Source organism: Prionailurus bengalensis, chromosome B2, assembly GCF_016509475.1.
Source record: "Prionailurus bengalensis isolate Pbe53 chromosome B2, Fcat_Pben_1.1_paternal_pri, whole genome shotgun sequence".
Taxonomy (NCBI): Eukaryota; Metazoa; Chordata; class Mammalia; order Carnivora; family Felidae; genus Prionailurus; species Prionailurus bengalensis.
In genome coordinates, this window is record NC_057349.1 from 142,826,946 (window position 1) to 142,850,547 (window position 23,602).

At 45.8% G+C, this 23,602-nt stretch overlaps 1 protein-coding gene across 3 annotated transcripts in view; it reads left to right on the forward strand.

Moving 5' to 3' along the window:
- Nucleotides 1-23,602, forward strand: part of TULP4 (TUB like protein 4) — a 242,427-nt gene that overhangs the window by 208,928 nt on the left and 9,897 nt on the right. For all 3 annotated transcript variants that reach the window (XM_043593124.1, XM_043593125.1, XM_043593126.1), the window contains 7 exons: nucleotides 1,190-1,356; nucleotides 8,789-9,013; nucleotides 9,999-10,233; nucleotides 14,751-14,895; nucleotides 17,528-17,672; nucleotides 18,950-19,043; nucleotides 22,225-22,368. In XM_043593124.1, the coding sequence (XP_043449059.1) occupies nucleotides 1,190-1,356; nucleotides 8,789-9,013; nucleotides 9,999-10,233; nucleotides 14,751-14,895; nucleotides 17,528-17,672; nucleotides 18,950-19,043; nucleotides 22,225-22,368 (1,155 nt within the window). The remainder of the gene's footprint in view (nucleotides 1-1,189; nucleotides 1,357-8,788; nucleotides 9,014-9,998; nucleotides 10,234-14,750; nucleotides 14,896-17,527; nucleotides 17,673-18,949; nucleotides 19,044-22,224; nucleotides 22,369-23,602) is intronic.

Below are 23,602 nucleotides of genomic sequence, written 5' to 3' on the forward strand. Positions count from 1 at the left end.
GGGAAGCTCCTTTTATTGATGCTTTCACTGACTCAGATTGTAGAGATTTTTCGTTCTGTGTTTGTAGCTGGGTTCACTCAGCCCTCTGCTACCTCTGTCTCTAGTTCCTGTCGGTGGCTCACCTGATGGGCTGGCTCTCGCTTCCCTGGGTCCAGGGAGCCATCTTGTCCTGGGACCACAGTCTGGTCTTCAAAGGAAGTCACCAAGCACTGGTGACCTCAGAATGTGCTGTTACTAACATCAGAGTCGGCACCGCGTGTGAATAAGAGCAAGGTGCTGTGATGGTTTGTGACCTGATGGAGCCCAGGCCCTGCTGGCATCTGGTCCCGGCTCTGAGACACGTCCTGTCGTGACAGGGCACCGTCAGCTCCGTCCAGCCTCTCTCAGGCCTCTGAGTTCTGGATATCAGTGCTCTCTGTATGAGCCAGATAGGGTTCTGGGGCCTTGATGGAGAAGAACTATGCTCTAAATCTTATTAGTACTATTAGCTTGTTTTACCAGCCAGAATAAATAAATTGCCACGTTGGGATTTGACCAACCCTTTCATAGCCATTTTTATAGGTACCGAGTGGCTTGGTAGGTGGGCATCACATCTCCAGGGTGAAAATTTCTGACAGTTTCTGACAACACGCCATCCAACAGAAGTATTTATCTTCTTTTCTAAGCCCTCATAACATCCCAATGTGGAATAAAAGTCAAGGCCTTCATATGCAGATAAGTCCTTTATGTGAACTTTATCTGCCCAGTGGTGCACAGAAATCAAATGAATATAAACTTAGAATTTGCTCTTGACTTACTTTTTGCATTTGTATACTCTTAGAATCATCTCTGAGGGCAGGGACACAAGCAGCAGATGGAGAGTCATGGGATTAATGATCTTACCTGCTCCCTCAGATTTCTGCACATCCCTCGACGGTAATGCCGGTGTTGAAGTTAGGTATTTAACATGCCGGCTTCGTCACGTGGTTTGGCCTCATACAGCTGTGTGTCAGGGAGCTGTGCTCCCCATCCATGTGATAGACACCTGTTTAAATAGAGTCTGTACTGTCTTCAGAGAAATGGGTAGCTATTGTCTTCGTGAGAGAAAGGGTAAGAGCTGCCATTGTATTTGCTCTGTTTTCTAAACTACTTCAGTGAAGGTTCAGGGAGGGTCACATCCTCATGCTGACTGTCTTCTTTGTGATTTCAGAGGTGGTGGCCCAGTGGTGCACGCAGGGAGACCTCCTGGCCGTCTCTGGCATGGAACGGCAGACCCAGCTCAGTGACCTCCCCAATGGCCCTCTTCTGAAGAGTGCCATGGTCAAGTTCTACAATGTCCGCGGGGAGCACATCTTCACCCTGGACACGCTTGTGCAAGTAAGGATGTGTGTCAGACCTTCATTGTAACGCCACTGTGTTAGTATGCTCTCCGGGCTCCATTAAATACTGTGAGGTGGCTATAGTTCCTATAATTATCTTCGACAGATTTTAATCTTTCGTTGACCTTAATTAAATTATGGAGTGTAAGCCAGAAGAAATAAGGGAGAAACATGTTTTTGCCTTTAACCAAAATACTTTATTACATCCCCCACTGAAAAGAGTGGACAGTGAGTAAGCAGAGGGAGCTGGTATTTATCGTCAGGCAGAAATTAGCACTTACAGAAGTATGCGCTGAATCTTCATTCATTCACTCTGATGTTATGTTTTCTATGCCAGTAATGTACTTCTGCATCTTAGCTAAATGACTGTTAAACAGTAAGTAAGAAAGCTTAAAGATCTTTGGGAAAGAGAGGTAGCCCTTTTCTATTTGTTTTTATTTCCCAGAGATCTGTAGACCACTTCATTTCTGATTTGGATCAGCTCTCGTGGAGGATGAAATTCTTAGTGGGGTGTAGTGGAGACAGGTCTGAGAGTGAGTTGATGATTGACGGGGGCAATAATAAACTAGAGACTTCTTTTCTAACCTTACCCAGCTCAAAGAGGCAGGTATACCAGATTCGGGGAAATTTGCAATTAGATGCAGACATTGATTATTTAAATATAGCTCTCTTTTTTTGGTTGTGGAAAAACACACATAATAGAATTTGCAGTCTTAATCATTTTTAAGCGTATAGTTCAGTATTGTTAATTGTATTACGTTATTGCGCAACCAATCTCTGAACATTTTCATCTTAACAAAACTGAAACCGCAGGTGCGCTGTCTGGAACATAGTAGGTGCTCAGTAAATATTTGCTTGGTGGATTGATGGACGGACAGTTGTCAACATATGCTCTTTTTAGTGCTTTCTGCTGATAGTTTGAACCAGGAGGCTATGTGCCTTCTCACTCAGATGTCATGCTGACTTTTATCCCTACCCTGACAGGTAGGAGAGGATGGGCATTTCCAGCTCTTTCTAAGTTAATAAGGCTTTTACAGTTATTAAAAAACTTATTTGTGAATTGAAGTAATGAAACACACTCCCAGTATATTCAGTGTTGTCCACTCTTCAGTCTGACTCAGGGCACCCCTCCTGCTGGTATTCTGTTCCTTCCACAAGGATTGCCCTCCCTGCCATCTCAGCTGGGGGAAACCATCCTTAACGCCAGCACGGTCACATCCTTATGTAAATCTGCCCAACAGCTGCAACCCCTCTTCTCCATGAAGCATCCCCCTGGGATGTTTGATACTTCTGATATTTATTACGCTTTTCTGTCTACTTGTCTTACCTTCTTGAAGTCAAAGACCACATTTTCTTCATTTCTTTGAAATGCCTGGAATATGGTAGACGCTCAACGGCCTCAACCAGTGTAGAAGTTCTCACCAACTGTAACATACAACTGTGAAACTAACATAGGTCTTGAATTTTAACTGTTTGGGGCTCAGAGATAGGAAGGGAGCTTAGCTGATCATCCTTTGGGGAAAAATATCCATATAGTGTCTCAGAATTTTAATAAATTATTCGTTTTTTCATTTGAGGATCTGTTTAAACCACTGAAAAAAATTGCCTCAATAATACAAAGTAAAGTAATGGTGTTACTAAAAATCAAGTACAACAGGGTGCCTGGGTGGCTCAGTCGGTTGAATAACCAACTCTTGATTGTGGCTCAGGTCATGATCCCAGGGTCAGTGGATTAAGCCCTACATCAGGCTCTGCAGCTGAGTGCAGAGCCTGCTCAGGATTCCCTCCCTCCCTCCCTCCCTCCCTCCCTCTTGCCCTCTCCTCCCCTCCCCACTCCCCCACTCATGCTTTCTCTTTCTCTCTAAAAAAAAATAAATAAAATTTAAAAAATCAAGTACAACATTAATTATAGAGAGCACCAACTTTTTTCTGTAATGATTCTAAAATTACAGGTTATCTGTGCTGTTTCAAGTTGTCCAAGGGCAGGGACATTTTTATAGCAGGAAGGAAGTTAGGAAATTTATTGGGCTGTTTATAGAAAGAACTAAATGCAATTTAGATTGGATAATTTATTTCCAAGTTAATTAGATTGTAGGTTATTGCGTACAAAGCCATTGCTGGGCACAAACTTGCGGCAGCCTCAGCTTTAAAATGGATTCTCCTGATTTACTCATAACAGCAATGCCCATGGCTGAAGCTCTTCAAAGGAAATACACTGCAATTCATTTTCCTTTCTTTTCCTTTCCTTTCTACCTGTTGTAGTTGAAAATCCTGTAATTTACCTCATTAGCTATTTCTGGGACCATCTATATGTAGTTGCATATCTGTTCATCTACAGCAGATGTTTAGAGTTCGCATTACTGACTGAAGTTTGCAGGCTTCAGTAATTTGGGTTGTTGGTTGGTTGGTTTTGTTGTGGCTTTATGAATGTTTGCATGAAAGGCATGTTGGAGGAGTCGGCTTATATTCTGTAAGGTTCCTTTGTTGATATAAGATAATTAGGGTAAAATGTTAAGAGAGAAGGGAGAGGAAGAGATGGATGTGGAAACTGAAAAGTGAAATGAGAGATTGCAGGTATGGTCATAGACTCTGTACTCAAGAAGGAGAGTCTGTTAGCAAGGGTATATATTGACCCTTTTTGTTGAGGACTAACTGTACCTATTCTTTTTTAAAAAAAAAAAATTGTTTAACATTTATTCATTTTTGAGAGACAGAGAGAGACAGAGCATGAGTGGGGAAGAGAGAGGGAGACACAGAATCCGAAACAGGCTCCAGGCTCTGAGCTGTCAGCGCAGAGCCCCGACGCGGGGCTTGAACTCACGGACTGTGAGATCATGACCTGAGCCGAAGTCGGACGCTCAACTGACTGAGCCACCCAGGTGCCCCTATACCTATTCTTACGAAGCTGCCACAGGAGTGCTTTTTCCATGGTTTGCTAGAAATGGATGAGAAGAAAGTCCTTCCTGGGATTGTCAGCTTTGAAAATATAAGAATGGTGCATTTTCTAAAACTGCAGTTTGGGTGCCTGAATGCTGAGCTGGCTTTCACTAGTTACTGCCCCTTAGTCAGCGGCCAAATCATTACAGCTTAATATTCAAAACTGTCGTGGCTCCACCAACACAGTTTGATGGTGACCAGTCACCCAACTTGGTCTGTTTAACAGTGAACTATTCGAGAAGGCTTTCTTTCTTTGTACACACTTGTACAAACATTAGACATTCCCTTTGTACACACCTTTACAGACATTATACACATCCCCTTCCAATGTTAGACATTGGAGCGCATTTCCTCTAAGACCGAAAACATTCTACTTCCTAGGGGAGCTGTGGAAAGGAGGGGCAGAGCTGCCCTGGCTGTAGGAGCCTGGGAGGGCCCTCTGGCACCCACAGGGTCAGACAGCTCCATGGGCTGGTCCCTGGTCCTCAGCTGGGAGCCCTCATCAGCCAGAAACAGTGGGTTCGGACAGCCTCACTGTCCCTCTCTTGGGACAGCTGGATTTAACCCTTTTGTTGTCTTTCTTGAGCAGCTTATCTTTAATATGGAAAGAACAGCCTGTTTTTCATTCCTCTTGGATTTTTAGAGGACTCCATGCAACTCACTGCAGTATACAAAAATAGTAATATGGTGAGGAAGCTTTCAATTTTTTAAAATAAACAGACTGCCCATCTCAGTCAGGCCTCTGCTAAAACTACCTCTTTGGAGCAGCCTTCTCTGCCCCCCTTTGTCTGAAACGACCGCCTTGCTCTTTCTTAAGGCCCCTATCCTGACATGATCAGCATGGTCAGGTACTCTCCATCAGAGAGACTAAGATGTGCATCTCTCCTCCTGTCCTACCTCACAGTGTCAGCTCCATGAGGGCAGGGATTTTGTTTTATTCTGCCCTCTTGGAATGTGTGTGGCCCATTGTAGACATTTGACAGACAGCTAACTGGATGACTGACTGGCAGCACAGTAGATGAACAGATGCCCAGATGAGTGTGCGGTGTGCTTCGTGGGCAGCGGGAGGTGAGGCTCGCGAGTGTGTGGCGTGTCTTCATGTGCCAGAAGGGGCTGAAACTGACCATTTACTAATAAAGTCCCTGTGCTATAGCCAAGGACAGAAGAGGAGCAGACTCACTTGCCTCCCTCACGTGGATCGGCATCAGACAGCGAGACAGGCAGGTCCTCAAGTGGTCAACTTGACTGTGCGTTAACCACTCACCAGACCTCCATACAAACAGCATCTCTCTCCAGCTAATACCTCTCCTTGTTTCATCAAACTCACCGGAGCCCTAGATTTATACTACACTGATGCTCCCCGAAATGTAGCTCACGTTCTTGTCCTTTTGCTTTGGATTTAGACATGCGAAGTATGTGAACTTGCCCACACAAATTAAGATTTGAATGTTACCAACTTCACAATTCTGGCCATCAGTTCTAAAAATAGTCATTTTGTGTGATTTGAGAGAGATTAAGTCTGCAGATTTACAGCTGAGTTTCTCCCTAGCAGACAGCAACTGTTCAAAAGCACTAATCTGTGGGAGTTGTCTTAGTGTGCACCCGTATCTGTTCCCGGGTTTATTGGGATTAAACATTTGGTACGTTTCTCTTCTGCTGCAGCCAATCCTGGTAGGTGGGCAATTCTTAGGGAAGATGGCGCTCTGTGGGCAGGCAGTGGATTCATGCTCTGCTGGCACCCCTGATCCTCGGGGATGGGGGGCAGCTGAATCAAGACACCCCCACCCCACATCTGTGGCATGTGCGCCTTGAGTCTCACTGTTTCCAAAACAACAGAACGTTTGTAGGGAGGGTTTTGTAGGCTGAAGTACCCATAAACAGCACAGGAAAATCAGCACCAGAAGGAAATGAGACATTAAAAAAATAAGATGACATATTTAAAAAAGTATAAAGTATTCAAAAGGGTATAAAAGGATTTTGTGTGTGGTTTCCTCTTTATTTGTTTATTTTCAGCTCTATTGAGATATAGGTGACATGAATGTTGTGTAAATTAGAGTACACAAGTGTGGATTTGATACACTTGTATATTATAATAGAATTGCCATCGTAAGGTTCACTGGCACCTCCATCACGGCACACAATTACCATTTCTTTTTTGTGGGAAGAACGTTTAAGATATAGTCTCTTAGCAGCTTTCAATACACAGTATAGTCTTTCTCCTGGTGTATAGGACTTAAGGGTATCCTGAGGTCATGTCCCTACCGCCAAGCCTCCCCCATTCAGTAGGAATTACAATAATCAGTTCCCCACATCAGGGAGATCTCAAAACCTTCAGACAAGAGGATCAGCTCTATCTGTAAATGCTTCTTTATTTTTCTAATATAGCCTTAAAATTTAGTATGGAAAGGTACCAGTATTTATTTTGCTACTTTACATCTTACAGGGAGTATATGCTATAAAAATAAGTGACAGGCACATTCTCTTTATTTCTATTTCTTATTTTATTAAGTTTGTTAGTGAGACATTATACATTCTTTAGGTGGTTATATCCATACGCTAACAGAGAGGAGGCAGCATCTTGTGGTAGGTGAGCATAAGCTGTGGAGTTGAGAGGAAATGGGTGAGAATTGTAGCTCAGTGTATTAGCTGCAACCAAGTAGCCTCTCTGAGCTTCAGTTTCCTCACCTGTTAAATAGGAATAACGATACCTACATGGTAGAATTGAAAGGATTAAATGAGATGTTATATGTACTTAATTAAGATGTAAGAGAGATCATTTTTTTAATGTTTATTTTGAGAAAGAGAGAGAGAGGGAGACACAGAAGGTGAAGCAGGCTCTAGGCTCTAAGCTATCAGCACAGAGCCCGATGCGGGGCTCAAACCCACACACCGTGAGATCATGACCTAAGCTGAAGTCAGACGCTTAACCGACTGAGCCACCCAAGGCTGCCCAGAGAGAGAATTTTTATCCACGTTGAAAGTCTGTATAAGTGGCTTAAGTTCATTTGTACAAAGGGATAAGCGATACATACTTATCATAATGGTAATTTTATGTAAGATCCTCCCAAAACATGTAATCAACTGTTACCATGAAAAGCAGAAACCAGAAGGACAGAGGGGACAGGGATTAATGATAGCAAAGGAATTTTTGTGTAATTTTTATGCCTTCTCTGCTTTGTCTTTAGTACTGATTATGGCTTACTCTAAGTTAACAGGCCCCTGTATGGAGTCGGCCCCGGGTGTGGGATCCTCTTGTAAGGAGGCGTATTTTAGAAGTACTCTGGAGGCCCGCGCACTTGAGTTCTAGGTTCCCACCCCACGGCTGCCTGGGCTCACAGAGATGGAAATAAAAGAAGGAGTATCTTCAGCCTTGCATTTTGTTTTGAAGTTGAAACCCGGATTAGCTGACCCTGGAGGCTATTTTAAGCAGGTGTCTTAATCTGTTCCTTTTATCTTGATATTTGTCACTGAAGTGTGAAAATTCTGTTCCTGTCATTCCTATAATAGATCTGATATCCCCACTTCTGATCTTTGAAACCCCTCAAGACCTCATTAAGTTAGAGCCCCATCCAGCTGGACAGGAATGAACAGATTCTCCTGTGGCTTTGCCATCACAGCCCTCTGCCATTTCCCTTCTTCCTTGGTTGATCCTGGCTGGCACCCCCGAGCCTTGGATTTTTTTTTTTTTTCCAATATAACTAGTCACTGACTTGCATCTTTGGATTTCATCCTGCCTGTTCAAAGCAGTGGTGTCCACAACGCCCTGGAGTGGCCACCGCAGAAACTGGGTCCTCTTTCCACATAGCTTTTAGCTTTCCTTAGCTCCAGGGCTGCTGAGGGTGACAGTGATTCAGTGCCTGCGGGTTATAACCTGTGATCGGTTCCACCCAGAAGCACCTTCGGCATCTTGCCTCTCTTTCTGTCCTCACAGCTCCCGTTTTACTCGTGACAACACGAGAGGCTTCCCGGGATTGTATGATGGTCCCCAGGCCACACGGTACATGACCCCAGGCCCAGTGTTGATTTGACGCTAAAATGCTCCTTGTTGGGACAAAAGGGGGACAAAAATGCTATCTGCTCTACCTCCTTGCCACTGCCTCAAGCCACAGGAACTACCATCAATTTCTTAGGGATCCAGATAACGAGAGTTTCAGTAAGGAAGGTGTCTTACTGTTCCCCAGACTAATTGCATCTTCTGGCAGAGACATTAGAGCTAAGTTAGGTTTTACGGTACCAAATTAAATGAGATAATACATGTGAAAGAACTTCACAGAACTATTCCAGTCAGTGCCTTGTGTTCTGGCCTGGGGATCTGACTACTTTCCAATGAAAATACTGAATTTGTGTAATGTAGTATTTCATTATCTATTGTGCTTTTTAAAACCAATATTCTCAAAAACTATTCAGTCACTTTATTTTACTTGAGACACGCTTGCATCGTCTTCTTACCACAAGAGCAGAAGCCTAAGTATAGCCTCCCTCACTTCCTGCAGCGCCCCATTGTCTCCATCTGCTGGGGACATCGGGACTCGCGGCTGCTGATGGCTTCAGGACCAGCCCTGTACGTGGTGCGCGTGGAGCACCGCGTGTCCAGCCTGCAGCTGCTGTGCCAGCAGGCCATCGCCAGCGCCCTGCGAGAAGACAAGGACGTCAGCAAGCTGACCCTGCCCCCCCGCCTTTGCTCCTACCTCTCTACCGCCTTCATCCCCACCATCAAGGTAAAGCCCGTCCACCCTCCCTTCTCTTCCTCCCCCATGCTGGCTGCCTGCCTGCTCCCGGAGGGCAGGTGAGATTCCCAGAGCAGGAGCGCAAAAGCCATGTCTGCTCCTCGGCGAGAGTATCCAGGTGACGGATTCTTGCAAGTGCAGTCTGTCCCTGGCACGAGAAGCGTCCACCAGAGACTTGCCTTGTGTGAGGGGCGTAAGCTTTCTTGTGGCAGAGGCGGTATTGGGAGCTTGACTGCCGTGCCATCCTGATCATCTGTCTGCTTGGTTCAATCCTCACTTCCTGGCAGGTGCTTCAGAAAAGCAAGAAACATGTTCCTGGAAGTTTGAGTAGCTTGCTCTGTCACTAGTTACGGGAATGGTCAGAGTGAACCCTGTCCTGAGGATTGAATTACTGCGCTGAGGAGGGGCGACCTCCATCCAGCACTCGCTGTCACTTGTCCTTTATATTGATTGCAACTCGAGAATTAGTCCGTGTATTGGTGGTGTGTGGACTGTATCTGCCAGTTGCTAGTCAAGTGTGGCTTTCCTCCTAACCTCAGGCCTCGGCACCTTACATTATTTTCCGTGTTCCCTTTTTTGTATCCTAGCTCTGCTTCTAAGTATCAGATTGACTTGTTCGAGGTTACTTTTTTCTTAAAATACCAGTTTTAGAATCTGTTGGGATGTTTTTTCAAGTTGCTTCATGATCTTGGTTGTGAACCAGTGATTCTCAACCCTAGCTGCACATTAAAATCACATGGGGAGTTTTTAGAAAATGCACATGCCCAGGCCCACCCCCCAGAGAATCCAGTTTCATTGCTTGAGGTGGGATCCTAGCTTAGGTATTTTTTAAAGCTCCAGGAGATCCTTACGTGCACCCACAGTTGAGAGTGGCTGCTCTCCATCACACGGTTAACACTCCCTGAGCTATCAGCCAGTGCTCTGTTGGAGTAATCAGTGCTGTCTGTACTCTTTTCTTTCCATGTCCTACCTCCAGCCCCCAATTCCAGACCCCAACAACATGCGAGACTTTGTCAGCTACCCCTCGGCTGGCAACGAGCGTCTGCACTGCACCATGAAGCGCACAGAGGACGACCCGGAGGTGGGCGGCCCGTGCTACACCCTCTACCTGGAGTACCTGGGCGGGCTTGTGCCCATCCTCAAGGGGCGACGCATCAGCAAGCTGCGGCCAGAGTTTGTCATCATGGACCCCCGGACAGATAGCAAATCAGGTGGGCCTCCACACCCTGTTTTCGGGTGTGGTTGAGGACTCGTGTTCCTGACAGCCCGTGCAAAGTTAATGCTTACTTAAGAAATGTGGGCCTGTGTTTTGGCTAGTGTGGAACATCCTTGAAGCTGCTCCATTTCCAAAATTGTATTGAAGCTAATGATTCTTTAAATGTACTTTCCGGTGGGTTTTTAACAGCACCCGTAAGACTTTGCTTGCTCGGGGCCGTGGATCGAGGGAACGTAACTCGCTGTCTGGGGGAGGCTGGCACAGGCTTTTTGGGAATAATAGGTTCCTCTTTTAGTTATTATCAGGCATTATCGAGGGCCTTAATGTACTGCTGAGACAAGCTGAAAATCATCGTGAGGTACATCTCTGTCTCCCAGAGCGAATGATGGAATTAAAATCTTCAAACCTTCAGCCTACTCCTCAGCCTCCTACTAGAATCTTCCTTCTGCTCCTTACTAATCCACCATTAACCGCTTTTTAGCTGGTTACCAAGGAAAATTCCTTGCTCATCCGTAAAGATTTTGGCATGATGAATCACTCTGCCTTTCTGAAAACTCTCCCCTGCATTGATCTTCATTACTCAGTTGGTGTACTCGAGGTGCTCGCTGCATGCTTCCTCTGGGGTCCTACACTGTGAGCCTCCAGAGCCAAGGAACTTTACTGTTTCTCTTTGCACTATGGACACTTGCCCAGTGTCCTAAGCTAGTGACTGTGAGGCCCACATGCCCCACCGGCAGTAACGCCAGCTCAGATGTTCCACTGCCCCCTGTGAAATCCTGCTCGTCACCTGCAACAGCGGGAGAAACACTGCCTTCCCTGCCAGTCACTTGTCAGTTGGGCTGCCGGTGTCTTGTCTCCCCCACCTCCCCCGCGGAGTCCCGAGGGCCTGGACGGAGGGAACTCAGTGCCTGACCTTGAGAGGACAAGTCGAAAGGGATTTGTTTGATGGGTGCACACTCATCCTCTCCACTTCCCCAGCCCCGCTCCCTCTCCCACCCATCAGACTGGCCTCTGCCCCTCGTGTCCCTGAAGCCCTGGGATGCGCTGGTGTCACGGCGCAGTGAGCGTCTTCAGCCTGACGTGCTTGCCCGCTCCGATAGTTCACACAGCTGCCCCCCCCCTCCCCCTCTGTGTGCCCTCCATGATTCGTGCAGCGTCTGTGGCCACGCTCTGCCGTCTGTGTTACCGTGTAAAGTTGAGAGCAGTAGGACCGTACTTTGAAACAGTAGGTATTGGTCCGTTTTTTTGTCTTTTGGTTCATGCAGTGAATGAGCACCAAGAGCAGGAAAGGTGAGTGGAAGAACTGGAGGCTGGTAGGGAGGCAGGCGGAGAGGAGGGAGAAGATTCAGAAGGAAGGAAGGCGAAGTGAGGAGGGCAGGAGGGCAGTGGGCATCGCAGAAGCTGTGGCTTCAGGGGAAGGGAGAGGAGCAGTGCCCAAAGTGGGCGGGCTGTGGAAGGCGCACACCGCAGGGTCATTGTCCCTGAGGCTCCCTGCCGTGTGTACAAGTTTATAAAACCTGTACTGAGATGGAACGTTGAAGGGAGCTGACCTGAAGCGCTTGCTTCTGCCCCCACGTGCATAAATGCCCACTAAAAATCAGGCAGAAGAAGCAGGCAGGGGTACCATGGGGCACCGAGGCCGGGGGGCAGACCACTGGCCCAACAGCTGCTTCTGCTGACTGTTCCCATCCCTCAGCTCGTGCTGTGCACAGATGGGCTCAAGTGCTAGCAGTCCTCTGGGGAATAAGGTGCTTTATTTTTGTAATTAACCAAATCAAAAAGTTATAAAGCATAGCACATCAACAGTATGTATTCACTGCCCTCTCTGTCATCTTTGAATCTCCTGTGGTTGTGGGTAACGCCGGGGCATCTCTGCTTTCGGGAAGTTTATAAACCCCTTTGGGTGGCAAGACAACTTAACGCTTGGAAAGTTCAGGAAAAACATCAAGATTTTATTTATTTATTTCTAATTTTTTTAACATTTTTATTTATTTTTGAGAGACAGAGAAAGAGAGAGAGAAAAAATGGGAGGAGCAGAGAGAGAGGAGAGGAGGGAATCCCAGGCAGGCTCTGTCTGCCCCGTGAGCACAGAGCCCGATGCAGGGCTCGAACTCACAAACTGTGAGATCGTGACCTGAGCCAGAATTCAAGAGTGGGCAGTTTAACCCACTGAGCCACCCAGGTGCCCCAAAACATCAAGATTTTAATACCTCAAGACAGGAATAGAAGATGTGTCACAAGGCAGAATATGACTAATGGCCAACCAAATGGTATACGCAGACTGGTACAGAGGAGGAAAAGATTCCCAACTTTGGGAAGCCTAGAATTTCTCACGAGCTGATTAACTCTTTCAAGCCTGCACATCATTGTTTCTCAGAACGTGGTCCACGGGCCACCTCCCTGCAGGTCACCTGAGGCACTTCCCTAAAAGCAGGCTGCCAGGCCTGCCCCTTAGCTTCATTCAGCAGGTCTGGGCCAAGTCCCCCAAGTCCAGTGCCCAGGTGGGAGTTGTACTCCAAAGCTCATGCATGCTGTTGTAAATGCTCTCCAGGCAACCTAACAAACACACTCCTCAAAATTACCAGTGTGTATTTTTATAATTGAGAATTAAAAATGCGTGAGAGCATTTTTTTTTAGCATAAATCCCCAAATTTTTTAAAGGAATCTTTAGTTAGAGCTTACTGCAGGTGGAATTCTGTCCCCCTGAAATTCACATGTTGAACCCTTACTCCCATTGTTACTATATTTGAAGATATGGCTTTTAGAGGGTGATTAAGGTTCAATGAGGCTGTGAGGGCGGAATCTCAATAGGATTGATGGCCTTGTAAGGAAAGGGAGAGAGCTCTCTCTCGCCACACGCACACACTAAGGAAAGGCCATGTGTGGACACAGTGAGAGGGTGGCCAACTACAGGCCAAGCAGAGAGTCCTTACCAGAACCTGATCACACTGGCACCCTGACCTTGGACCTCCAGCCTCCAGAACTGAGACATAAATTACTGTTGTTTATAAGCCACCCAGTCTGGCATTTTGTTATAGCAGCCCAAATGGATTAAGACATGAGTAAAGGAAAAAAGCAAATGTTATGACATATAGCCAACTGTGAAATCTTGGATTAGCAAGCAGGTCAGGAGCTGAGTGGACAACACGTTACTGAGTTTCCTCACTCAGTGAACTGGCCCTGTGCTCATGAGCACACAGAAACCTTCTGGGGGTTTCCATGCCCATGTGAGTCAGGGCCAAGCTTCCTCTGGCTAAGTGACTCCTAACTTAAGTAATGGAAAGCGCTGCTCAAGGCCTGTGAGTGAAGCCTCTTTATTTGATCGAACTCAGATGCACACCAGTCTAGCTTGCTGTGTTCACGAGTCACGCCTTCTGATGAGGAGGTAGTGTAAGAAGAGGGTGATGTGGGCACACAGACTGGGCCTCAGTCAGCCTGCTTCCAGGTAGCGTGCATGCCAGACAGCATACTCTGCTTCCAGTGGCCTCCGAGAGGCCCCTGTTCACAGATGTCCCCTCCATATGTTCAGAAACACTAGAGATTAGTTTATATTAACACACTCATCCTTTCAAATGTAAACAGCTTTTTTGAATGATAAAATCACTCAGATTCTATCAATCATTTCATTGCAGTTGGACAATTCAGCTTTTTTATTACCTGGCAAGGTTCTTGGAGCCTTGAGGGAATGAGGCTTTTTGTCAGCAAAACAAAGTGATTTTGAAGATGGGCTACCTGCAGTGAGGGTAGAGCAGCGTTTGGGGAGTGAAGGGATGTGAGGGGTGAGAGGAAGGCAGCAAAGGAGAAAAGATTTCGAGGAAGGTGTCCGATATGACCTCCATCTACTCTGCAGTTTTGTGATGGCCCAACCTCTGTGCACACCGGCTTCTGCCTTAGGACCTCTCATTTCTGCCTGGTGGCCGGTTGTGAAAATTATCTCTAGCAGCTTCTGTCCAGGCACCCTCAGCAGAGCCCAGGCCCGGCACTGACAGGCCTCATGCACAGGCATTCCTTCCAGCTGCTACTCGAAGCGGGCCAACTAAACTGGGAACCCCTGCAGTGGAGCTGACTCTGTCAGGTCTCTAGTCCAGAGCAGGCGTGGAACCAGAAGAGGCCATCACAGGGCCCGGGTCAGAAGCAGGTTCTTGGGTCAGCAAGCCCCTTGCTCGGCCCAGGTCCCCAGGCTGCCTGCAAACTCGTACGAACACAGATACCTGGTGTGATGGGACGTTCCAGCTTTTGGCCTGGTAAACACTGCAGAACTGTTTTATATATTACAGAGGCATGAAAATTCCATGTCCACTTTGATAACAGTAGAAGTAATTGCCTCCTTTTGCTTAGAAAATGTAATAGCATAAAAACGTAGAAAGGAAACCATGCTCTGGTCCTTTCTATTTCAAACTCTCGACTTAAATGCTGGCTTGTAGAGTCGGTCTGTCCCATAGTTTCCAGTAGTAGTGATCCTTGTTAGGGTCTGATACCACTTCCCAGAGTCTTCTGGTTGTGTCTCCCCAGATGAAATCTACGGCAACAGCTTGATCTCCGCCATGCTCGACAGCTGTAACTGCTCAGACTCCAGTGACATTGAACTGAGTGACGACTGGGCTGCCAAGAAATCCCCCAAAATCTCCCGAGCTAGCAAATCACCCAAACTCCCAAGGTAATCTCGCTCTTTAGGGGTGTTCTTCCTCTTTTGTGCCTCTGGAGGTATGTCTGTGTTGTGTCTGCAGCTGAATTCCATTGAAACCTACACCAGAAGAGCCCAGCAAGAGGGCATCCCTGCCTTTCATCTAGAAGATACGCCCTCAATAATTACAGCTTTCCTTTCTTCTTTCCTCTGGGTAGAAGAAATCCATCCAGTAGGAGTTTTTCTCAACTTTCAGACCTTCTAAGGGTTAGCACTGATGGTGGATGGCATGGGGTGGCCGTAGCTCCCTGGCTTACTTGTTTGTTCTTCTAGTTTGAGAAAAGTAAGGAAAAGGTTTTACAGGGAATGTACTATAATGTGTTGAGGAGAATGCCAAGTTAAATACCTATAATGCTGTGATTGGATATAAATCGTAAATGTAAAAAATTTTAGATCCTAAAGGTTTGTCCCGTAGAGTGGCAAAAAGCTAAGAGTAGACACAAGGGCCTGTGGGGTCTTAGATAAGAGCCCCCCTGCTCTGACTCCACTACTGAAGGCTATATAACCTTGAATGAATCTGTGACCTGGATTCCAGTATCCTTATTTACGGAAGGTAAAGGGTGGGGCAGAGCTTCACTGAGATCTCTTTAGCTCTAAAATTCTGTGATACTGTACAAAATTAAGATAGAATTTATGTACAGATAACATACCTGCCCAGATCTCAAGCACATAATTTACTGTGCAGTTGATAAACCAGTGTATCTACCGCCCAGTTGAAGGTAACGTTCAGTCATCCCGAAAAGTGCCTCGTGCCCCTTCCCATTCGATACCCACTCCCCAGAGTCAGCACTGTTCTAATTTCTGTCACCACAGACTAGTTTTACTTGTTCTGGGATTTCATATAAATGGCGTCAAACATTACATACTTTTTCTTTTTTTTTTTTTTTTTTAACTCTTGCTCAACATAATGACTGAGATCCATTGGTGTCAAGTGTATCAGTAGTTTGTTTTTCTTTTTTGCTCTGTGGTTTCAATTGTAATGAATATACTATAGTTTGTTTATTCCATTTACCCATTGATTGACCTCTGGTAATGAGACTTTTTGCGGACACATGCGCTCCTCTGTCTCGGGTAGGGGAGTCGTGGGGCCATGGCACATGTTTAACTTCCCCAGAAACTGCCAAACAGTATTCCAAGGTGCCTGTAGTATTCTGAGTTCTGCCAGCAGTGTATGTGAGACTTCTGTTTTCACCCACGATTGCACTGTCCTTGTCAGAAAATAATTTTATCCATTCTGGTGGGTGTGTAAGGCTATCTTAACATCTCTAGTGATTGGTGATGCCACCCAGCTTTTCATATGTTAATCGGCCATTTGGATATCTTCTTTTCTAAAGTGTCTGTTAAGCCTGTTGCCCATTTTTTATTGAGTTGTTTTTTCTGTTACCAGGTTGTAAGATTCTTTATGCATTTTAGCTATGGGTTTTTGGGCAGAGATATGGAGTGCCACATGGCTAACGTCATATGAATTTTTTCTTTTATGATTAGTGCTTCTTGCATCCTGTTTAGGAAATCTTTGTGTACCCTTAGGTCATGAAGACATCCCTTTGTTCTTTTCCAGAAACTTTGTAGTTTTAGCTTTCGTACTTCAGTCTCGGATTAATTTTTGTGTATGGGGTGACTTTTTCTTGTATAGATATCCAGTTGCTCAAGCAATTTATTTTTTCATCTTTATTCTGAGCTTGTTAAAATTGCAAATAAAACTGTGAACTTCTCTACACTTCTGCAGTGTTTCGGCTTTTCTCTTAATTAAGGGAGGACATTCAACACATAAGCAACCAAATCCTTCACCTGTAAATGTCCTTTCACAGTGCCCGAATATGGCATTCCCTGAGGCTGCTCCTGCTTCCCTCTGTCTTTCCCTGTGTCCAATCCCCCTACTTGCAAAGGCCAGACAGTCCTCACACAGAACTGTAACTAGCTCGGGCCTCTGTCTGCCTGTGCTTCGGGGCCCCTGGTATTGTATCACACTCTCAGGCAGTACCTCTGAGGCTCAGTGCTTTTTTTTTATTGATTGCCATCAAGCTTAACATACTCATTTTTCTAGCATTCTCTGTGGGGTAGGCTGGCATTAACACGTGTCCCCATGTTATAAATAGAGGAACTAAGGGCCAGAGATATAATGTAGGAACAGAAAACAACAGAAAAGCTGTAGACCCACAGATTTGATTTAAATATCACAGCTGGTGAAAGGCTAGAAAAGACCATTGAAATCCTGACATTGTGTTAGGAATCGTAAAATCATCTGGCCTTAGGGTGAAATATGTCTCTTCCCACCTGCTATTTTCCCACATGCACGAGGCATGTGGATATTTCTAAACTTACTGTTAGTGAAACACTGTTAATTCTCTGAGGTTCCTTACAAATGAATCACTTGATTTGGTCTAATCTCGCTGTATTTTTAAGTATCTATCACTTGGTACACAGTTCTGGTCTTCTTCCCTTATACTCACAAGGCAAAAGCAGGCGGCAGAGACTTGGAAAATGAAGGGGCCTTGCCCCTGGGAACACAGCACCGTGGTGGCCACCAGAGCATGAAGGGGAGGGCCAAGGCAGCATGTGCCTCCCCGGCCTGTGGGGCCTGACCCTCCTGGCCTTGTCTCCACAGGATCAACATTGAGGCTCGGAAGTCTCCCAAGCTGTCCCGGGCTGCTCAGGAGATGTCCAGGTCTCCCCGGTTGCCGATGCGCAAGCCCTCCATTGGCTCACCCAGCCTGACGCGAAGAGAGTTTCCCTTTGAAGACATCACTCAGGTAGCATCTGGGGTCCGGGTCGGTCCCACGCATCGCTGCCCCGCCCTTCTCTCCCTCCTCAGTGTGTGGCCGACGGTGGCTGAACTCTCGGTGCATCACACCTGCACTCGCCACCCCAGTCTCCGTGCCGGCCACTGTCGTTCCAGACAAGGGGCGTAGAGAACCAGAGCCCTGTTCTCCCTCCTCACCACCCTGCCCTCAGGCAGGCCCCGACACCTCCACATCCCCAGGACCTCCTTTCCACCTCAGACACACCCCCATGGCCACATGGGTCTTTCCACAGGCAGCTCTGGTTGAGACATACCCTCCCTCTGCCCTCTCAAGCCACTTCCGACCCTTTGGTGACTCTCAGTGTCCACAACAGCCCATCCCTGGTGGTGGCCCCACAGTCTGTGCTGCCCGTCTCTCCATCCTGGTCCCCGCAACGTCCTCCAAGTGCCACAGCCTCGCTGTTGACCGGCCTCTTTCTGTGCTTGTGCCTTTGCTGTACCTGGGTCACTGGGGTGACCCAGCTTACCCTCTCTATCTCCTCCCCTTGTTTCTGCCGGCATGCTTCCAGATAGAACTCAGCCTCCGTGGTGAAGGCTTCTTTCCCTGGCTCAGCCACAGTGGTCCCCAAGCATCTTGTTTACAACATTTCTCAGTGACTTCCTTTATGCCTTACATCCTCCAGTAGATAATAAGCTCTTTGAGGAGCTGGTTTTAATTCATCTTTGTTATTGCTCTTGCACACACACACACACTCATGGCTTAAGCATATTGGTAATTAAAAAAAATTTTTTTCTTAATTGAATTGAATGAGAAAATAGGTAATTGGGTAGTGTGGGGACATACTGGTATCAGTGCAACTAGTGTTTCCAGGAGAAATATCAAGGGTAAAAATGGATCCAGAGCTAGGTGTAACCCCTCTAGTCCAGTGACTGGGAAAGGAGAGGTGAAGAAAAATGTGCCCAGATTGCCTTTGTGGCCTTTTTAACCTACACGTGTGCAGACACACTGGGACACATCTGTTCCTCACTTCCAGCCTGAGAATCCCAGCTCAGTGAGCCACCATGAGCCACGATTCAGAAACAGGTGCCTGGCATGTTACAGTTAGCTTCCGGTCTTAAAAATGGTGGAATGATACAGAGAGTGAATATTTCCAACATTACCCACCTGTGTCTTTTTTAAGCAAAAATGTTAATATTCTTACTTCCTAAGTGATCAATAGAAGATATAAAAATAGATTGTAATTTTTTTCCTTTTTCTCCCCCCCCCCCCCCCGCTCCCTCCCACAGCACAACTATCTTGCTCAGGTCACGTCTAATATCTGGGGAACGAAGTTTAAGATTGTGGGCTTGGCTGCTTTCCTGCCAACCAACCTCGGTGCAGGTAAAAAACCGTGCCTTCTTCTCTGCCTGCTCTCCCAGGTGGAACTGAGACTTTTGAAAAGACCATTCAGATGAGCTCTTATGGCACCAAAAGATTAGTATGTACTTTATTTACCTCTACACTTTGACTCGAACCATCATAATTTCACAAAATTAGAATTATTACTCAAATTGGTTTTTTGCCAGCAGCGCTTTCAGTATTTTTATATAAGCCCTGACTTATGAAGAGACCGAAATAGCAGAAATCTCTAACAAAGCTCTGGTTATTTTGATTCGTGGCCTCTCACGGTGGGCAGGTTTTGGTACCAGTGTCTTTAGGTTCTTGAGTCCGAAGAAAGTTGGGAAGAAAGCGCTAAAGACTGTAAGAAGCTGGCTGACTGTCAGTACAGTTCTTTGTGGCAAAACTTCACAGATTTCATGTAGAAGTCCCAGATAAATACTCTGTGAGAAGTTTGAGCTCCGGAGGAAAATAGAACCGTAGGAGTAAAAGCTGGGCTAGAACCCAGAATTTGCATTCTTTTCTGTACTCCTGCTTGAAGGAATAGGACTAACATGTCGTGTTTACTTCGTGTTTACTTCGTGTTTACTTCACTCCTTACTTCAGAAGGAGTGAAGTGACAGAAGGTCCTTTTCAGAGCAGCTTCATCCCGATAGGCGCATCGCTGGGTGGTCTGAGGGCTTGTGCCGTCCCCAGCCTTGCTGGATTGCCTGATCACTTAACACGCACACGTCTCTGGAACGCGAGGTTTGCGTGTGGCTGGTGGACCCATCTTGAATGTGCTCTGTGTCCCTACTAAAAATGGTTTGTGAAAAATTCTGAATCTGACTATTTAAGTTGTTTCAGACATCAGTAGATCCTTTCAGTTAAGTAATTCTTGCAAAGCAGATGTTAAAAAGACCTATGCCATGTATGCGTCTTAGGAGACTTATTAAACAGTGCTGTATTTGGATTTTTCATTTTGAGGTTTCTCAGCTCAAAGAAAAAGAGGAATAAAAATAACACACAAAACTGACGTAGGAAATAACCATAGACCGTCCCAGTACATACTGCAGAGAAATCTCTTAATAATATTTTCAACCACCTGCAAAGTCTCTGATGACCATGAAATTCTGTTCTTTAGTAATTCAGCCGTGCCCCACTGATGTGCTTGGTGATTCTAGTAACCACTGTGCAAGCGTTGCGATCACCCCACGTCAGTACGCTGAGGCCTGAGCCATCTGCCTATTTCAATAAACATTGAAAAAAGGAATGGAATCTTAATGAATCTTTTCCTTCTAGATGTTGAGTAGATCCACACATAAGTCAACAAGAACCTTAACATGGGAGAGCCTAGAAGTGCCTTCAAGGCACGGGATGCTCCAGTGTGAGGGATTCGAGTGCCCAAAAGAAAAGTTTTCTGTGTGACTGCAATGAAATCATTGTCCTAATCATTGACCGTTTAAAAAAAAGCATGTTAGCTATTACATTCATTTGTTAAGCTAAGAGAATTTTCCATTTGATTCTACTAGACAAGAAATTATCTCTTAGCTTTTAGAAGGTATGTTACCTGTGGTACCCTATTAAACAATCTTTGTCACCCTAATGGATTTTAAAGTGAGTAGTTGGATATTCTATATTAGATAATTGTGCTGGATAATTTGTTCCCTTCAATTAGAATTATCTGGCTCATGAAATTTTTTTATTTTTAATTTTTTGCTTTCTCAATTTTAAAAATATGGAATAAATTCAAATTCAAAAGATTTGAAGCAGTATACAGTAAAAATCTTTCTCTTCACCTCTGGCCACCTAGTTTTCTCCCCCTGGAGGCAACTGACACAATTTTTAATCCCTCCTCAGATTTTAAATTTTATTTCTTTTTATCAATCTGAACAACAAAGAATAGCACTTTAATGCATGCATTAATTCTTAAACCAGAGAGAACTGTCCAGAATTTTAAAGCCAAAATTCATATTCTCTTTTGTGAGCAAGAGAGATGAACACATGAATAGACCTGTGATGAGCACTCGGTTGGAAAAGTCTTCTTAGCCCTCACCAGCCCAAGCACCAGCCTCACACAGGTATTTCATCACCAGAAGGCCTGCGGTGCCGTGGGAGTGCCAGCCAGGCGCCTCTGGGCACTGGCGGGGACAGCAGTGGAGACAGAACTGTGCTTACCTTAGCAGAAACTAGGGATAACAGTAATAATTACAGAACCTCTACTTACCTCACAGGGAAGAGTACGAAACATAAAAGAAAGCTGATGGGCTGGTGTCATCCTGACTTCAGCCTACTGCAAGCCCTAAATTCAGATTTATTGGTTTTAACTTATTTTGTCTCATCTAAATATTTTAATTGCCATCTAGGCATTCTCTTAAATGTCCTTATTGATCCAATAAAATCTTAGCATTGAAAGAAACAGTGTGAAGGGGCACCTGGGTGGCTCAGTCAGTTAAGCGTCTGGCTCTTGATCTTGGCTCGGTCATGATCTCACTGTTCCTGAGATTGCGCCTCAAGCCAGGTTCTGCGCTGCCAGGGTGGAGCCTGCTTGGGACTCTCTCTCTCCCTCCCTGTCTGCCTCTCCAGTTGCACTCTCCCTCTCTCTCTTCTGTAAATAAATAAACAAACTTAAAAAAAAATTAAAAATAAAGAAATGGTGTGGAAGTTCCCTAAATCACTATCCTGATCATGAAATGGCAGTTGAAAGTCAGGGAAACAAGAATCCAGTCCTGAGTAAGAGCAGTGTTTCATTCTGCCCTGACCCACGTCATCCCATCTAATAGTTGCCTGAGATCCCCCTGAGCGTGACATTCTGGATATCCCAACAATTTTACTAAGTTATCCTTCTGATCACAAATGAGGCTTTTAAAATACGTATTTATCATACCCCAGCTCATTCCAGAAAAGCATTTAAGTCTTAGACACGTGTTTGACATTTGAAATGTGTGATTCTGTAGAAAACCACTTGGCAAAGTGACTGGGGTAGGCTGAGAATCTGTTGTTACAGAATCCAGACCATGGCTGGGGTGGCCAGTGGTGTGCAGAAGGGAGGTGAAGGGCTGCCATCAGACTCTCCCGGGCCCACGCAGATCTGTCTTCTGATGGCAGGGACAGCACAGCGCCATTTCTCTTCCTGTGGCTCTGTCGGCACCTTGGCCGTCCTCCTGCATGTCTCTGTTAACAGCGCTCTCCTCCTCCCCACCAGTAATCTATAAAACCAGCCTCCTGCATCTCCAGCCACGGCAGATGACCATCTATCTCCCAGAGGTTCGGAAGATTTCCATGGACTATGTTAATTTACCTGTCTTCAACCCAAATGTTTTCAGTGAAGATGAAGATGATTTACCAGGTGTGTTCTTAGTGGGTCGTGACGGGGACAGAGTGGTAAGTTGTGGACGATTACAGCATGCCGGTCTGTGCTTGCTTTGGCAAAGGGTGACTTCCTCCATTGTTGGGTGTCGTGGCATATCACAGGAGAAGGTCGTACTGTTGCTGGTTTGGGGAGGAGGGGAGCTACGAGCAAGGCCTCATATCCACAGAGCATCTGCCTTCTTGTTTTATTATCTTCACAATAATCCTTAGTCTTATGCCCAGGTAGAGAAGTTTATAGGACTGATCAGAACTCAGTAAAATCAGAACTGAAACCAGGTCTCGTAGGCTGTGGCGCCCACAGAACCTGGTTTCTCAAACCCACCCCATCTCTGGGACAGAAAACCTTTACGTTCAGACATCTCTCTCCCGGTGTGCAACTCACATCTCAGTGTACAGAAGCCTGGTCTGAGTTAAAGGTAAAATCTGGTACAAGCTTTTAAAGTCCCAGTTTACAAATTTTCAGATATCGATAGCATCTTAAATTAAGCATTTTCTAGTGTGTCTGTGTGGTGGGGGGGGGATCCTATTTTGATTAATAGAGTAGAACGATTTCTAAGTCGTCTGTCAATTATTCCTATGTAACTATTCTCAGAAACATCTACCCATAATTTTATAAATATGAAGACTCCTCTCCTTAGAACCAAGCAAGTTTTTGAAAGTCTCTGGCTTCTGAGCCAGAGGAATCCTACATGGACCACTGACTTCTCCTGTGTTTGGTGGTTCTGGAACAGAAGGGGCTATGGTCCTCGCCATGGGACAGGGAAGGACCTGCATTCCAGCTTCAGCATTCCTCAAGAAGAACTTGAGGGAGTCGTTTACCTTCTTCATGGGTTTTTACATGTAAAGTTATTCGTACGGTACTTTCTGACAGTAGCTGTCTTTGGTCCTCTGATGATATACCTCTCCTCATAGAGCAGATATTCTAGACTATCAAAGTCATAATGGGCAAGGTTTTGCAACCACATAAACCTGCAGTTTGGTGAAGCCTCACACACTTGAGCTTTACAGCCCATTTCCGCAATCTCAGAATCTCGTATTTAGAAGTATCTTTTACACTTTCCCCGTAACACCCTCCCTGTGCTCCCAGAGTGTGACTAATACAGCTCTCCCTAAATGCTCAGCCCCTGCTGCTGCTGTTAGTGCCTGTGCTGCGCAGTCAGAGGAGGGAGCGTTTTGTCTCTGTGCTTGCCTTTAATGCTGGTGACAGACTC